Below are 19,133 nucleotides of genomic sequence, written 5' to 3' on the forward strand. Positions count from 1 at the left end.
ATACACATGACTTAATTACTATATACTAAGTATATAATTATTATTTACTATTTTACATATATTAATCAGAGACATAATGAATTTAGCCAACGACTTGTTAAAGACTGTTTGGGAATCCCCTAAAAGAATGCAAATATTTAGGAATATTATTGATGTGAATGAGAAGGCTGGCCATACTGGACTGCGTCCACTTTGCCGTCATCGGTGGACGTTGAGAGCCTCCAGTATGCAACAGATCTTAAGAAACTATGAAAACCTTCTCAAATTTCTTGAGAAATTTTCTGAAGAAGATTCTACTGACGCAGCATCAAAATGTGCTGGATACCTGGAGACAATGCTTCACTTCAAGACATTTTTCTTTCTCTCCCTCTACTGCCATGTGATGGGTCCAATAGAAGAGGTAAACTGTAAGATTCAGTTTCCACGCATTGGTGCTACAGAAGTGGAATCAAAACTAAAATACTTTACTGACATCTTTCAAGAAAAGCGAATGTGTTTTGAGCAGTTCTGGCTGAAATGCACAGAGGGCAAATCAAGCCTCGTTGATGAGCCAGAATTGCCCCGGCAACGTCACGTCCCTAAGAGACTTGAAAATCCTGATGCTGCCAAACATCACAAGTTCTACACTCCAAAATAGCATTATAAATCAATATACACTGACGTGTGTGACACAGCAAAATCATGTGTTAAACAAGGACATGAATGTACAGGACTACAAAAAGTAACAGCCGTAGAGAAAGAATGCATCTCATCTGTGAACAGTTGCACAACAAACTTTCAGCAAACGCGAGAATTCTTTCGGCAAGATTTGGATGCCGATAGGCTCTCCTTACACATGTCCATGCTTGGTGATATCGCCAAACAGAAGAAAGTGGTTCTAACTACCATGCGTGACATATGGAAGTTTCTTTTGGAAGACAGCATCCTCCAGGAGCCAAATTCATGATGGTCCTCCGCACTGTGCCAGTGACGACAGCCACAGCCGAAAGGTCATTCAGTGCTATTAGCCGACTAAAGACATATTTGAGATCTACAATGACGCAGAAGAGACTAAGCAGCTTGGCGGTACTCCACATACATCAAACTGTGCTTGATAATTTGAACCTGAGACCGCTCGTTGATGAGTTCATAAAAAATAACCCACTGCGTAGAGCAACTTTTGCTTTATTTTTAAATCATGTTCATATGTTTTTGTTGTTTATGTCACTTTATATCTTAGTGTACATGCTATTTTTTTTATTATTGCAAAATTAAATTTAAAAAGTAAAATATTGTAGCAAGAACAAACAAGTAAAACTATTTTCCTGCGATTTGTGTTAGCATTTATGTAAATAATTAAATAAAACTGATAAATATTCATTATTTGCAACCCATCACATGTCTGTTGCGGACATTAAAACACACCCATGCCCTCGCCGGGACTCGAACCCGAGACCTCTGGATCAAAGCGAGTTGAGTCGACCACTCAACACGCTCAGCTACCGAGGCCAGCATAAAACTGTTAGGTTGGTCTCTTAATGTAAATACATACTTTTCAATAAAAATGTTAATTGTTATCTAAAAAACAAATGAGCAGACACAAAAGACATAAAGAGACTTTGAAACATTTTCTAAATGTTTTTCCTGTTACATTTCATTTGCATGAGGAATATAATAGCTGCTTAAAAACTGCTATACGAGGACGTAATTTTTATTTTTAAAAAAAGGGAGTGAGTGAGTCATTCATTCATTTATTTCAGTGATCAGAGCCCCCCCAATAATTTTGACAAGTCGGCGGCCCTGGTTTCAGTTGAGATTCTGATTGAACCGAATATAAATAATAATAAAAAAAATAGAAAAAAACAACATAATTTTGGAAGAGATGGATTTCTAGACCTTTATTATTGTCTCATTTGAAATATAATGGATTCAAAATTGCCAGTAATGGATTAACTTTCTTCCGCCCTCTGTGGTGGAATGATTTGCACACCACACTATAGCCACCTGGGCATAGGTGTTCTTTGTGTCCCTTCATCAATTTCATCGCTCATCCTCATCTTCGTTATTAGCCAAAAGTGGCAGAAATGCAAAGTAAGACACAATAATACTATGTATTTCAGTCTAATCCAATTGCAACTAACATATGGCATTATATTCTGGGGAAATGCAATGAACAGCACAAACATGTTTAGTCTTGAGAAAAAGTATTAAGAATTATGATGGGAATGGAATGGAATGAACCATGTAGGGAAATCTTGAGAGGCAAGATGTAATCTATACAAAAAGTTACCAGATCATATAAAACTATTGAACCAATAGCCAAATTAAAGAAGGAACTAACAAATCATCTATTGTACCATTGCTTTTACTCAATGAATGAATTTATGAGCTTCTAATCCATCAACCCACAACTGTCTTGATAAATTGGAGGTTCATGAGTCATCCACAAGAGTGCAATTGAAAATTAAAAATGTAATTAATAGTACCAACATAGACCCACAAGAGGCTGGATGCCATGCCGTCTCACGTCTCATATCTGTTGTGTCATTTGAGTGCAATTCTTACTATCATATTACGAGGGTCACTATTTATATTTTGAGCCTTGGCAACACTGATTGAAGTTAGGGGCGATTTGACGTTCGCACGGAATCGTCTGGCATTATTGACCATAACGTACTTCAAATGTTTTGTCAATAGCTTGATTTGTGTTGTTTATGTTGCCTTGGAGATTGCGCGACAACAATAAAATGGAATTAACTCGTGAACATTTTCGTGCGATGATTTTTTACGATTTTCGACGTGGATTATCAAGACAAGAGTGCATCGATCAACTTACTTCCACATTTGGCGATGAAGCCCCATCCTTTGCCACTGTGAAACGCTGGTATAACGAATTTAATCGTGGCCGCCATTCGCTCACCGACGAGATTCGCGAAGGTCGTCCAAAATCAGTTGTTGTTCAAGAAAACATTGATGCTGTGCAAAACCTAATACTGCAAGAACGTCATGTGACATACTGTGAGATTGAGGCAACCATAGGCATTAGTTCCAATATCATATGTATATAAAATATTACATGATCATTTAGCTGTGAGAAAGGTATGTTCTCGTTGGATCCCACACAATTTGACAAAAACTCAAAAAGACGCTCGCGTCAATTGGTGCAAACAAATGCTCTGCTACGTCCTGCTCGAGAAAAGTGCCTACTACACCTACACGAGCAACCTACAGCTGGATGCAAGTCTACTAACTTGGCCACGACCAATCAGTAGCACCATACGCTCTGCAAAGTTTTACCCATTATGCTAACCTTTTCTCCAGCGGTGGTATGAGACTCTATTTCACTCAGGGTTCGGGAATAAGTACACTTTCCAACGTTAGAGAAAGTTTAATGAATGTAGCTGGATACACTTATGCAACTATAAACGTTGTAAGTTTAGCACACGCCCGTGTAGGATATTATACTCACTTGGCCAATATATTGCCACACAATGGGGGGAGAATGGCTTCTGCAAACTACCGTAAACTGGGAACAGATACACTGCTGCTGCTGCTGCCCTCTGGGGTCGTATCCTTAGCTCCAACAAACTTCAGGAAGTGCAGTCCTTTACTAGCGCCGACTTCTATAGCTGCAGGCTTTTACAGGGAACTGTTGGCTTTCGGGGAACAAAGGGGCATCTATTAGGGTCACCCTCACGATAACCGTAGTATTTCACTGACCTGTAATTTACCTTCTGGGCGGTTGCCTAGAAACCCCACGCCACACTACCCTGGCGGGGTGCCGCAGGTTGATAGGGGGAGGAAGCCTCTCGCAACAAGCGGAGCGGGTCCTCTCACTCTAAAGTGGAGTTTTTCTCTCTCACTCGAAAGTGGAGTGGGTTCTCTTGCCAAAGGCAGAGGTCAACCTCTCTCGCTGGAAGGCGGAGTGCGGCTTTTCTCGGGTGCTTGGCCTCTCGCAAGAGCGGAGTGCTCCTTTCTTCCGGGTCAGTTGGTAAGAGAGATCTTATCGTGAGCCGACCTGAAAGCCAACTGAAGAAAATCTGCTCCGCGGCTGGTTATATAGCCTCGGTTCAGGTAGCGCCTCTAGCGCCGTTCACGCGAACTACGTGGAACCGTGCTAGAGCAGGCAAGGCCATCTCTACGGCAGACGATTGAACTACGTGCTCAAGGCACAAACGATAAATACAAATTATTATATCAAACGTGTGCTAAACGTTAATATACAATTATAAGAAATATTACATATTCTTTGCGACCACGCAGGGCCTTATTAAGAGAATAATAATAAATCACTACTGATAAACACAATTATCAAAGCAGGTATTAACACATGTAACATTGAACAAGTAAATAAAATAACTTTGAACCTAATAACAATGGTTACATATACACCGAGTAAATAAACATTAGCGTTACTAATGAGAATGATCTCTCAGGATCATTACAGCTCAATAAATACAATCGTGGTGCTTCAAAAGACGTATATAAGATTGTAACAGGTGATCATGGATATATGCATATGAGCGGGAACGTAAACAGCAGTCGACTGTATGGGTGTTTCAAAATGAACCCAATCCAACAAAAGTTGTTCGCACTCGAAGCACATCGAAACAAATGGTCGCCTGTTTTTTCGGGAAAACTGGTCATGTGGCAACTGTGCCATTAGAGGAACGTAGAACGGTCAACTCTGAATGGTACACAACAATTTGTTTGCCAGAGGTCTTCGGTCAAATACGGAAAACAAACAAACGCCGTCGGATCATTCTTCATCAAGACAATGCCAGCTGTCACACATCTCGTCTAACAACCGACTTTATGAACATTCAAAAAATCGAATTGATGGGTCATCCGCCGTACAGTCCTGATTTGGCACCCAATGACTTCTTCTTGTTCCCGAATGTCAAGAATAATTTGCGTGGACAACGATTTTCGTCGGCGGAAGACGCCGTTGATGCGTTCAAAAACCATATTATGGAGGTGTCTCAAGAAGATTGGAAAAACTGCTTTGACAAATGGTTCGAACGAATGCAAAAGTGTATTGTACAGTCCTGATTTGGCACCCAATGACTTCTTCTTGTTCCCGAATGTCAAGAATAAATTGCGTGGACAACGATTTTCGTCGGCGGAAGACGCCGTTGATGCGTTCAAAAACCATATTATGGAGCTGTCTCAAGAAGATTGGAAAAACTGCTTTGACAAATGGTATATGCATATCTTGTGTACAGTTTATAGTGGCATCATATTCCTTCACTCGAGAGACTTGCAAGACAGCTCATTACTAGATCTGGTTTGTCCATATGACAATGCTTGCTATCTGTAATGAAATTTTTATGCTGTTTAACATAACAGCTGAGGGGCCAGGGCATTCCACATTTACCTTTGCTAGTGCAATAAATGTCAATGTTTTAAGTTATGCAATAATTTTTGACATTATATTCATGTCCATTCCCCAAGACTAGATTTATATACACAACCAACTCGCTCTTGCAATATATTATCTGATGCGACATTGTGAAAAGTTCTCGCATGTTCGCGAAACAGGAAATACACGTCATAGCTCCCGTGAATCGAACGCAAGGTTACTGGAGGCACGCAAAATACCGTAAGAATTAAATATTCCAAATGCAGGCATCATCATCTATGCACAAAATAGAATAATCGGGCTGAATTTACAGTTCTGACAGCAAGTATCAAAAACCTGTGGTTATTTTATTATATGATAGGAGGTGAGTGAAATAGTTGTTGCAGGTTACCTTTTAAACCCAGTACATGTGTAGGAAAAAACTGCGTATAAGCTGTCTCACTCTCTCTCTCTCTCTCTGTCTGTGTGTCAGGTGGTCGTGTCGATCGCTAGTTGTATGTCACAGCTTAACCCGTACTAGGTAATATTTTTACATGAGGCAAGTTAGCATACTCTTCTAGGGGTATATGTTTTCAAGCCTCTAGCTGTAGAGCATTAGCTTTAGCCTATTTGCAAAGTGTAAGTTTGGTAGCACTACTCGTCGAAAGCAGCTCAAACAGTGTTGCTAGCTGTAGGTTAATTTTCCCCGTTATACAATTGCAAGAGGTGAGTTGCTTATACTCTATCTGGAAGGCGTGTCCATGGCTTGTGTCGTAGGTTAACTTAGTTTGCAATAGATCTTGTGTGTTGACCCTTACAAGTGAAATAGCAGCCTTACTCTGTAAGGCATAGTGTGTGTGTGTGTGTGTGTGTGTGTGTGTGTGTGAGCTGGTGAGGTTAGTTTAGTTCACCTGTCACGCTATGCATCACTTTCTGCCTTTGAGTCACCTCTAAGGCTATATGTGGGTGGGTGAGTGAGTGAGGTTAGTTTAGTTCACAATAGATCACACTTTGGGACAGTAAAATTAATCAAAAAGTAAAATTGTGTGTATCTCATGTCGAACTAGTCAAAAATCAAGCATGCATGCAGATTAATTAAGCCGTAAGTTCAAAATTTGGCTCCCTTCCCCACAAATCGCATTACATACATACATACATGTGGAGGACCCGTGGCCTGCCTCCCAAGAGGTTTGGTTAGCATGCAATAGATCAGTATGCTAGAAAAGACAGAGGGGAGAGCATTAACACTGCACCGCCAGTTAGCGTCATTAATTATTATTCTTCATCTTACTGCATACTTATCATCTTAGAAGGCTACGCTGTCAACTCCTATTTGTAGGTTAGCTTCGCCTCTGAAATATCATATAGCAAAATGTTTAAAAAACAAAAGGTTTGTGAAGCGACTAGTCAGTGTTGCCAACTCCTATTGGTAGGTTAGCTTCGCCTGTAAAATATCATATGGTGAAATTTTCTTGGGGTGGGTTGGCAACACTGAGACCCACTTAAAGGCTTAGAACCCCTTAATTATATCCACTGTCGGCCCTTTCTTGCTTAATAATTTACTTATGGTATTAGTCGCCACAGGTATTGTTTACTTGCTTGAAGTCAGCTGGGTTTTCAATAAAACATCATCCATGAATGTTTTAGCTAGAAAATTAGATGCCTCACTATGCCACAATTGTTTTGAACTCTGGTGTTTTATACCTTTTTTTATATCTTTCTGCATGACGCACGTAATTAAAAACCTACCTGAATCACAAGCGCCTCTGCACAACAGTAGACGTCATTGTTGTGGATGATCCAACTACTGATTGATTTGGTTTATTTTACTTCGCTTTTCTACCACTTTTGGTTAATTGCGAATATGAATATGAGTGATGATATTGATGAAGGGACACTGACTAAGAACACCCGTGCTCACGCCGGGATTCGAACCAGGGACTTCTGTCGTCTTGGCGCATTGTGCAAAGCACAGAGGATGATCCAAATATAATACACTCTACTGACGTAACAGTGCCGATTAGTAATTCAGACCACTGTTTTTACATCTTGAGAATGCTGATAAACATTTTAAAATAATTTTGTCCAGAGACCATTCGATGTTGAGAGTTTTCAAATGAATGCTAAACATTTCCATTGACACAATGTTAAGCAGTTAAATAATAACGAAAAATAATAATAACAATAAAAAAAAATAATAGTTTTGCGGGTTAAGTGGTAGAGCAGCCACAAGCTGAATTTCTACCACGAGGACAACTTATTTGACAAAAACTGTGTTGATCTTTTAGTTTTTAATGCACATCGCTGTTCGTGCGATAAATTATACAATACAGTGGCCGTATATTTGAGATTGGTAAAGTTACGTCAGTCAATATTGCGTATTGTAGCATCACATAGCACGAGTTGCATGAGCGCGAAGAACCGGGTAGGAATTCTGCCGCTGTCGTCTGCTTCAGAAGGCAGGAAGGGTCACATGAACCAATCACGGTAGACCTCTCTGCTCCGTACGCTGGCGTACGAGAGAGCATTTACGCGCGTGCTGTAGAAATCTAAGCTTTCCCTCCAGAAAGGCAGCAAGGAATATAGGGTCCTTTACGCCGAACCTGTTCGGCGTCCGGCCAGGAAAGGCATTGAAAAAGATGCTAGAACGAGTGTTGAGAGTGGAGCGTTGCAAGCGGATCGCGATAATAGCTATTATAATGCCATGAAGATCAAACATATATGAAATTAGTCACGTTTTTCTTTATATTCACAGCATTTAAGCATTTTTGAAATTTCAAATCTGGGAACGCCGGGCGTACGGGCGTACTATAACGCTACGCTACTGTTACTATCAGTGGTGACTCGTGGCTTTCTTGGGGTGTAGGAAGAAATTATGGTAAACCGACGAAGGTTTGAAAAATTGTGTATGATGTCTCAACAAACGAAATGGGTTCAGCAAAAAACTTGAAACGGTTTTAGATAATTCTTTTTTTACCACCAACCTTCTACCGATTTCCTACCTTAAAATTCCCTCACGAACAGAATCAGGCAGGATAAAGAAAAGATAGAGGATGGATCGTGGCATGGTTGTAAAAAGCTTGTCACTGTGTAAGCATACTCCCTTTTATTTGAAACATTTCCGCTGGTGAAGTAAAAATAAGATTTGGACCTAATTTTACTTTTCGTTCCTGAAAACATATTCCTTTGAATTAGATTTCCCTCTCCTAGAGACTCACGTTTGCAGATTATTGAAGATTTTACCATTATGCCAAAAGCAGGGTGCTAGGTGCCAACAAAGATCAAACTGTGCTAAATACCATTTTGCTGGGCTTTGCATCACTGATTGAGGAAACCCTCGATGCCTCCTCGCTGGATGCTTTAAAACAGCAACCTTCCCCCTGCCCCTTTTCCACTTCTCATCCATCTGTTTGTAGTTATTCCAGCGATGTTCCTCAGGCGGGGCAGCAAAGCCTGTGTGTCCAGTCTTTGGGCGTCACCTGGAGCAAGCGACAGCAGTCAACTCTTGACAGTAGATAGCTTAGTCATTTGGACGTACATTGAGCTCAAAATTTTATAACGCGCATTATTATTAAACTCCAAAAAAAGTAGAGAACTGGAAGCAAGTATAAATGAACTGTAGGAAGTTCCTCACTTCCTAATGGAAGAATCGCCCCTGGTTACTGTAATATAATAGACTGTATCACTAAACGAGTACACACCTTCCAGCATTGAACTCAATGAACTGTAATAGGCTAAGGCATCACTTCATTGTATCAACTCACTATATTATGTATATTATTGTATTTCATTGTGTTAGTATATTGTAATATGAACACAAATTGGCATGTCCGACATCACAGCATAGCATGTAAATGAAAACATGTGATTCATGGATGAAGTGTATCTAATCTATTAGGTACGTGCAAAAGTTCTACCCGTTTTTGACAGGTCACCGTTTAGCGGAGTACCGACCTCACAATTGGTGCTGCCAGTGCGTGGTCATGTAACAGGCAGTGAGTGTGGACGAGGGGCTCTTAGTGGTCAGAGTAACGTATGGATGAAATAGAGACGGATAAGGAACACATCAGACACTCTTTACTTTCGTCACGAGATAAACTGTATCCTTTTACATATAAAAGTATATACGTAACTGGTCAGTGTACAAAAGACAGATGTGAACTGTGACGTGTGCTTCCGCGGCCTGATATAATTATATGTAGGAATCGTCACTGGAGGGCAGTGTGATTGGCACCACGGACAGTAATGACAACCAGGTTCCCTAACGGCAGACAATGGAGACATCAATACACAGCGCCAGAACATCAGAGTAAGTGTGACCGGAATCAAAATTAAGGTGTGGACTTGTAATCCTCACATTAGACAGACGCATGTAGTGATTCTTAACAAAATACATATTTTACATATTGCAGTCAACAATCAAGTCCCTATAATTTCATATGCAGCCCCCTCCTTTCCCATCATTTCAACAGTATTTTTACCGTGCAGGTACGATCGGGTATCATACCCTGGACGGCTTGGTCCCCAACCTCCTATTGTTCGGCTTCAATCAAGCGGCCAGGGGGAAAGAGCTAGTCTGTACGGCCACAAGAAGCTGTTAATATCAACCACGGTCTGGACGTTCAGTATGTTTTCCGAAGAGGAACTTGACCAAGCCATAAGAAACAACCCAAAGCCAACCATAGCGGAATTAGCGGACACCTTCCAGGTACATAGGACAACAGTCGAAAGACAGCTCAAAGCGCTGGGTTTCACCACAAAGTTCGATCGTTGGGTTCCACATCAGCTGCGTGCAAATCAACGAGAGGGGCGAGTCACGACCTGTGTTTCCTTGCTTTTCCGGTACAATAAGGCCGGTCTTGTCGCGGGCGATGAGAAGTGGATTGTCGCAGAACTCTGTCTAGCGTTTCTGATCCGCAGCCATCGACGTCCAAACCAGAACTTCATTCTAAGAAGGTGTTGTTCAGTGTGTGGTAAGTTGTCAAGGGAGTATTTCACTGAGAGATCCTACAACCTGATGAAACCATTAAAGGAGTGACCATCCACCAATATAACGCCAGGTCACATGTGCTGTCTCATCACACGTCAAAAGTTAATGGACTTTGGTTGGAAAGTTTTACCACACTCGCACTATTTTCCTGACTTGGCCCCTATAGACTACCAGTTTCGCGCGTTGCAGAACTCCTTCGCTCGGGAAAATCTTTAATGACGTGGAGGCTATATATGTATGTGTGTGTGTGTGTGTGTGTGTGTGTGTAACTATATGCAGGCCCGTAGACAGATTCATTTATGGGGGGGTTCATCCCATCTCAGTAGTCTCCATCTGAAGGCATGGGCGTCCGGAAGGGGGACAAGGGGGGCCGTGCCCCTCCCATGGAAAATGAAAGTCAACCAAAAATGATGTATTTCACACATATAATTTCATTTTAGCCACAATAATATCCGTTAATTATTGCATGAACACCATAAATTCAAATTTAAGCAATGTTTTTTTTAGGGAACAACACTATTTTTGGGAAAAATGTCCATGGTTTTCCCCCCTGAAAAAATCCCGCGGACGTCAATGTCTGAAGGTGGAAAAATGGGGGCGGGGAATTGTTTGTGAATTGAATGTTTGGAACCAATATAAAAAAGAATAAATATGCCCTGCGTATGCTGAATTCCATTTCGGAGGGAGTTCAAAGTGACAGAGGAGGAAGGGAGAAAGTAATAGGGCCAGAAAGAAAGAAAGAAATAGAGAAACTGGCAGATATATGAGAAGGAAAAGATATAGTGAAGAAGAGATGAATTATACACGAACGAATAGGTACTAAAAGTGAGAAAAGGTCGGAAGTTGGAAAAAGATACAAGAATAGAAAAGGACAAAACAATTACAAATAGAAGGATGAGAGGAAGAGAGTCATCAATTTTTCCTTATTCCGAGGGGACGCCCATGAGTTCTTATAATGTCAAGTTGAAGAGGACTGGAACCTTTTTTTATATATATATATAAAACAGCAATGGCTATAAGTATAGCCCTTTGACAAAGTTATAGAAAAAATCAGTGAGAATATAGAGAAGCACTTAATGAAAATAGAGTAGGTTATGTAGAATAATAGAAAGATTTTCAAGAAATTGATCTCATAAAATTGTGACATTTTCAATACATTTAGATATGCACAAAATGAGGGAAGTATGTTGAATTTTGCTCATAATGATGAAATATGAAAAGTCATAATTTATACCTAGGTATAAATTTCATACATAGTAATAATCACACAATTACATATTTTTGTGAGAATTCCAACAAACGTTTAGGCAAGAGGGATCAGGGAAGTGAACTTTTATTTATTAGCAAGATTACAAAAATCTATGGTTTCTTGACCGCTTTTGTCAGTGATCTCAATCGTCTTTGAATAGAAAAGAGAAATCTCATTAGATTTTCTCTTTTCTTGGTAGGTGCTGAGTTTGGACAAAACATAACGACTTTGAGACGTCGGGAAATAATATTAAATGAACTGTAGGAATAGTCGTTTATTTTCCCATTTCACAATAATTGTACAGAAGAATATTCTGATAAACATATCCGTAAATTTGTCAAAATTAGGTAGATCTATGTAACGTTTTTCAGTTTTGAGAATGTTGAACGATTAGATAGATTGATTGATTGATTTAGTTTATTTTAGTTCGCGTTTTGTGCCTCTTGGCTAATTTGCGAAGATGGGGATGAGTGATGAAATGATGAAATTGATGAATGGACATTCACAAACAACCAAGCCCGAGCGGGATTCGAACCCGGGACCCTTGGCGTCGTAGCGCGATTGAACGATTAGACACCTTGATAATAGTTGTTTCCAATATTTTAAAATTTCCTTTGAGTTCCTACCCTTTTAATCGATTAAAAATGAACCTTCTTAATTCTCTAGCTTCGAAGTTAATTTCATTTCCAGAAATCTCTTGTATTTAGTATTTAGTTTCTGAAAAATTCAAAATTGAATGTCAGTCACATACTATTCTGAAACAGATTAATATATTTTAAGATATAAAGAATCAGTTACCTTTTTAGAAAGGTGTACCCACCCTGACATAAATTAACAATAGTTTACAGTCAAGAACGTATTTTGGGGGGAGGGTCCATGGGATCCGCCCCCCCAGAAAGAACTTAGCAAGTACTAAAATTAAATAATCAAAATATAATTGTTTAGCATTTGTTGTACAATCGATGGTTATATATTTCCGTTGAACTTAGGCAAGGAATTTGGCTGAAACGGTTTCCAAAGATTTATGCACACTACTACTTATGATAATATGAATGAAATATTAATCACCAAATTTACTTTTCGTCAATTCCAATAGGCAATTAAAAGCGATCACCGTACAATTATTTTTGTCTAACAAAAATATGTTCCAACTCCTTTTTTTGGTTATTCAATGAATATTCAATTATATGTCTATTTGACATTAATTTCCTTGCCAGGGCAGTTGCTTTTACACTAATTTTGGCGATCTTAACTACACGTTTAGTTAAATAATGAATACATGTTATTATAAATTCTTTTACCATTTTTTACATATTCATGTAATAATAACAATGAAATAATAATTAGTTTACATATTTAATTAATACTATTTTAATTCAATATAATTATTCTAATTATATTATTATTATTATTATTATTATTATTATTATTATTATTATTGAGAAACTTGGTCGGACCCCCGCCCCGAAATGTATTTCCAGATACGTACCTGTTTATAGTCTGAATTCCTTAAATGAAACTTTATCTTATTCCACAATTTTCATTTATTTTAAACAGGTTTCACCTCTTTAAAAAGTTCTCCATAAGGCAGCCATAGGCTCATCTGCTCTATCAGATAAATAAGAAAAATATGCATAAACCAATTTTAAAGTAATTTCTAGATTCTTAAAAACGTCATTGATTTTGTTTGTGATAAAGTTCTTATCATGGTCTACGTGAACAATCCTGGCATGTGATATGATAAAGAATAACTTAGCGAAACACTTGTGTATCACAATGACAGTGTGATTACCGAATACACAATCATGTGTTGCAGTAGACTGGCATCCTCGCTCTTAATACTCTTTGATGCCATTTTCGTGGTAAGTAAGAAATCTCCAAACTCACTTAAGTTTCAGTGTTCAGAAAGCTACTTTTTAAAAGAAACTAAGTAAACTATTTTTAAACAAGTAACTCAGTTACAGGTACTTGAAAGTCCTAGGCGGATCTATATATTTTTTTCTGGTAGGAACACATAATACGTTGTAAGAATAATATGATTAGATGTAACATTGGAAATGTGCAGATTTTTCTACAGCCTCAAATATACAGGGTGATTCAGAAAATGTTAACACTATATGGGAAATAGAAAATTTGCCTAAAGAAGGAAACCGAAACTTTGCTGCAATGACACGAATTTAGTGCGTTATACAGTATGTTCAGTGTGTGGCAATCTATGCAAACATGGGTGTTACAATAAATTGTTCAATATTATTCGTTAAAGAAGTAAACGTAGACGGTGAGTAGTACATTTTCTATTTCCCATTAATATTTTTTTAATCATCCTGTATGTACGTCTGTGTGTCAAATATTAACGTCAAGACAGTTACAAGGGATCGTTTTAGAACTAGTTTGTGGTCTCTTAATCGGGATTGGGCATTCAAATTGGAATCCGAACTACTGCACAATGTACCTCCACCAGTAAGCGAACCCAGGACCCTTTGATTATAAGGTGAAAGCATTAGTAGATATTTGTTAAAATGGAAGTTGTTCTAAATTGCTGTATTAACAATGATTACAGAAAGGGGTAAGCTTGAGAATTCATTTCCTCAGGCTAATAATACCTCCAAAAACATAGAAAATACTCTCGCTCTATGTCTATTAGTTAACGTTATTCCCTTGTAACTAGCAATTCCCGGATTTGGTTTTCATTGCCTATTGAAACGTCTAGAAAATCTAGTCCTATTTAATGTATATGTGCTGAACTGATTTATTATTTTACTGTCTGAAATAGGCTTTCTCGAACATTTCTTGTTCGTTGTAATATAATGTTGTGAATTCTTTTTATGAAACTTAGTCATCCCTTTTGAGAGGGGTACGTGCCCCCATTGTTGAAAGGTATGTTACTTTACAGTTATTTTCGGATGGAAATTTTCTTGCAAATACATTACACACAAACAGTGATCATTAATTGTAATATAATAAATAAATATGAAGACTTTGTTTCTGGTGCTATAATTTTACAACAAATAATGTTGGAACAAAGGGTTAGATTTGCTTGAATGAATTCGAAAAAAAACCAACAAAAAAAGTTTGTATGTGAGCCATGTTGCTTTGATGATTGTGGTTGACTGATTGATTGATTTGATGTATACGTAACCTCCTCAATGGCGCAGTGGTAACGTCGTCGTCTTGTAATAAAGGGGCCCCGGGTTCGATACACGGTGGGGGCACATAGTGGTTCGGATTCCACTTTAAACTGTAGGTCTAGTTCCGATTAGCCTTTCTGTGCATAAAGTAAACTTAAAACTGAAACTCAATGATATGGTGTGTTTTACTTCGCATTTGTTTTAATAATCGCCAACGTGAAGATAAGTGATGTTATGATGAAATTAATGAAGTGACACTCACAAAGGTTGGAATGCGAACCCGTAGCCCCTGGCATGGTAGCACGATGATTGTGGAGTCATAAGTTCTGATTGCGTCTGTTCTTTTATCTTTCATTCCAAGATAATCAAGAACCAGTCCCTCCACAATGACTTCTATCTCGCTTGACTCCAACATGTGAATGCAACAATCCACCACTGCAACAATCAAACGCTGAGGTATTCGCAGCACGCAATTAGAAACGACAATTTACAATAAAGCGTGAATATTCTAAAGCTAGTATGCAATGCAGCCTATCCTTGCTTTAAGTGATTTCATAAAAAAATCCATCCACTCAGCATCCAGAGAAGACATACACTTTAGGCTATTTTACCACAATCCTTTGACCTTGGCATCCAGAGAAGACACACAGAGTTGCCAAATTTAGCTCTTCCCCCAGGCTACACATTTTCAAGATGTCGTAAAGTAACTGTTTATAACGTTCTATTTTAGAAAGACTCTGTTTCAGTTACAGTTGCAAAAGTAACTGGTTACAGTTAGAAATCAACACAAAAAAAAGACACTTACTCACTAAAATTACTAAGATCTTGTTGTTTCTGGACGAATTTTATTTCAGTTGTGTGGCACGATCGTCTTTGTCATCGGGGTGGTTATACAGACAGTCTTCGTCTCCTACGATGTCCTCGTGGTGGACAAAATCTTCACTGCCCCAGCTCTGCTGATCACGGCAGGACTCTTCACGATTCTGGCTGGCACTCTCAGCTGCTACGGGGTTTGGAAGCAAAACCCGACCATTGTATCAGTGGTAAGTAGAGAACGGATTTTAAGGTGCAGCAACTTTCCAAAAAATATAGCTGTTTTCATATCAATCTTTTGATATATGTATTTTATAGCGTGGATGCTTCGGCACCTTTTTCCTTCCCTTTCTTTCATGTTTTGTTAAAACATTGGACAGAAAAATAAATTATTCTCACTCTTCTTGAGCAGCTAAATAAAATCTATAGTATAATGTTGTACAGAAGAACGAGCGCTATAAAATGGTACTGCAGCACCAATAGTTCTCAAGATAATGTAGGAAACCCCCGAGAGAAAACACAAACTTTAACAAAACCTATCCGGCAGAACCACAGTTCTCTCTGCGGTCCGCGCGTTTTATATGCAGAAGGCGCAAAAAAGAGAGCATTGAATAAAGGCATTTTATCAGCACCTTTCCATGCACCTTTTTGAAAACATTTTCAGAACTTTTCTTTCCTTTCCCGACCACAATTTTGCACCTTAAAATCCTTTTTGGACACCCCTGTGAAGTTGGCCCGACCCATTCACGTTGCCCACTTCAAAACTAGTCAGGACGTTAGTTCTTCGTTAGTTCTCGATAGTTCTCATAAAATTTTCGGTAGTTCCGAAAATACATAGAAACTATTAAGGAAATAAATGGGTCGGGCCAACTTCACACTTTTTCGACCCATATTCAAATTCGAACCGAAAACCATCCAGATTGATTGATTTTCGTTAGTTCCCGTTAGTTCTCATAAAATTTTCGTTAGTTCTCAAAATTTATCCAATTTATTCGCCGAACAAAAAATCAAGGTAATTTACAGTTTTCCAGTTTTCACACGGAAATTTTATAAAAAAATGGTCCGTATTGGTAGAATGTAGAGAGTATGAGTCAATTTTCTTGAAACTTTAGTCATTTCATCAAATTTATCCAATTTATTCACTGAATAAATGCTTAGACTAAATGTGTTGTCCTGAACGGCCAAATTTCGTTGCCCACCTCAAACCTAGTCAGGACGTTAGTTCTTCATTAGTTCTCGATAGTTCTCGTAAAATTTTCGTTAGTTCTCAAAATTTATCCAATTTATTCGCCGATTAGAAAGTGGAAGCAATTTGAAATTTCCCAATTTTGACACGGAATTTTTCTAAAAAAATGGTCCGTATTGGTAGAATGTAGAGAGTATGGGTCAATTTTGTTAAAACTTTAGTCATTTTATCAAATTTATCCAATTTATTCACTGAATAAATGCTTAGACGAATTGTGTTGTCCTGAACGGCCAAATTTCGTTGCCCACCTCAAACCTAGTCAGGACGTTAGTTCTTCGTTAGTTCTCGATAGTTCTCGTAAAATTTTCGTTAGTTCTCAAAATTTATCCAATTTATTCGCCGATTAGAAAATGGAAGCAATTTGAAATTTCCCAATTTTGACACGGAATGTTTCTCAAAAAATGGTCCGCATTGGTAGAATGTAGAGAGTATGGGTCAATTTTGTTAAAACTTTGTTCATTTTATCAAATTTATCCAATGTATTCACTGAATAAATGCTTAGACGAAATGTGTTGTCCAGAACGGCCAAATTTCGTTGCCCAACTCAAACCTAGTCAGGACGTTAGTTCTTCGTTAGTTCTCGATAGTTCTCGTAAAATTTTAGTTAGTTCTCAAAATTTATCCAATTTATTCGCCGATTAGAAAATGGAAGCAATTTGAAATTTCCCAATTTTAACACGGAATTTTTCTCAAAAAATGGTCCGTATTGGTAGAATGTAGAGAGTATGGGTCAATTTTGTTAAAACTTTAGTCATTTTATCAAATTTATCCAATTTATTCACTGAATAAATGCTTAGACGTAATGTGTTGTCCTGAACGGCCAAATTTCGTTGCCCACCTCAAACCTAGTCTGACGTTAGTTCTTCGTTAGTCCTCGATAGTTCTCGTAAAATTTTCGTTAGTTCTCAAAATTTATCCAATTTATTCGCCGATTAGAAAATGGAAGCAATTTGAAATTTCCCAATTCTGACACGGAATTTTTCTCAAAAAATGGTTCGTATTGATAGAATGTAGAGAGTATGGGTCAATTTTGTTGAAACTTTAGTCATTTTATCAAATTTATCCAATTTTTTCACTGAATAAATGCTTAGACAAAATGTGTTGTCCTGAACGGCCAAATTTCGTTGCCCACCTCAAACCTAGTCAGGACGTTAGTTCTTCGTTAGTTCTCGATAGTTCTCGTAAAATTTTCGTTAGTTCTCAAAATTTATCCAATTTATTCGCCGATTAGAAAGTAGAAGCAATTTCAAATTTTCCAATTTTGATACGGAATTTTTCTCAAAAAATGGTCCGTATTGATATAATGTAGAGAGCATGGGTCAATTTTGTTCAAACTTTAGTCATTTTATCAAATTTATCCAATTTATTCACTGAATAAATGCTTAGACAAAATGTGTTGGCCTGAACCTCCAAATTTCGTTGTCCACCTCAAACCTACTCAGGACGTTAGTTCTTCGTTAGTTCTCGATAGTTCTCGTAAAATTTTCGTTAGTTCTCAAAATTTATCCAATTTATTCATCGATTAGAAAATGGAAGCAATTTGAAATTTCCCAATTTTGACACGGAATTTTTCTCAAAAAATGGTCCGCATTGGTAGAATGTAGAGAGTATGGGTCAATTTTGTTGAAACTTTAGTCATTTTATCAAATTTATCCAATTTATTCACTGAATAAATGCTTAGACGAAATGTGTTGTCCAGAACGGCCAAATTTCGTTGCCCACCTCAAAACTAGTCAGGACGTTAGTTCTTCGTTAGTTCTCGATAGTTCTCGTAAAATTTTCGTTAGTTCTCAAAATTTATCCAATTTATTCGCCGATTAGAAAATGGAAGCAATTTGAAATTTCCCAATTTTGACACGGAATTTTTCTCAAAAAATGGTCCGTATTGGTAGAATGTAGAGAGTATGGGTCAATTTTGTTAAAACTTTAGTCATTTTATCAAATTTCTCCAATTTATTCACTGAATAAATGCTTAGACGAATTGTGTTGTCCTGAACGGCCAAATTTCGTTGCCCACCTCAAACCTAGTCAGGACGTTAGTTCTTCGTTAGTTCTCGATAGTTCTCGTAAAATTTTTGTTAGTTCTCAAAATTGATCCAATTTATTCGCCGATTAGAAAATTGAAGCAATTTGAAATTTCCCAATTTTGACACGGAATTTTTCTCAAAAAATGGTCCGTATTGGTAGAATGTAGAGAGTATGGGTCAATTTTGTTAAAACTTTAGTCATTTTATCAAATTTATCCAATTTATTCACTGAATAACTGCTTAGACGAAATGTGTTGTCCTGAACGGCCAAAATTCGTTGCCCACCTCAATCCTAGTCAGGACGTTAGTTCTTCGTTAGTTCTCGATAGTTCTCGTAAAATTTTCGTTAGTTCTCAAAAT

The 19,133-nt window shown here is 38.0% G+C and overlaps 1 protein-coding gene across 1 annotated transcript in view; it reads left to right on the top strand.

The window, feature by feature from the left end:
- Positions 1-13,349: 13,349 nt before the first annotated feature.
- LOC145987784 (CD63 antigen-like) overlaps positions 13,350-19,133 on the top strand; it is a 30,201-nt gene continuing 24,417 nt past the window's right edge. The window contains exons 1-2 of the mRNA XM_083122519.1: positions 13,350-13,421; positions 15,542-15,730. Of these exons, the coding sequence (XP_082978645.1) occupies positions 13,365-13,421; positions 15,542-15,730 (246 nt within the window). The 5' untranslated portion in view covers positions 13,350-13,364. The remainder of the gene's footprint in view (positions 13,422-15,541; positions 15,731-19,133) is intronic.

This window comes from Lepisma saccharinum, chromosome 1 (assembly GCF_977018435.1).
Source record: "Lepisma saccharinum chromosome 1, izLepSacc3.1, whole genome shotgun sequence".
NCBI classification, from domain to species: domain Eukaryota; kingdom Metazoa; phylum Arthropoda; class Insecta; order Zygentoma; family Lepismatidae; genus Lepisma; species Lepisma saccharinum.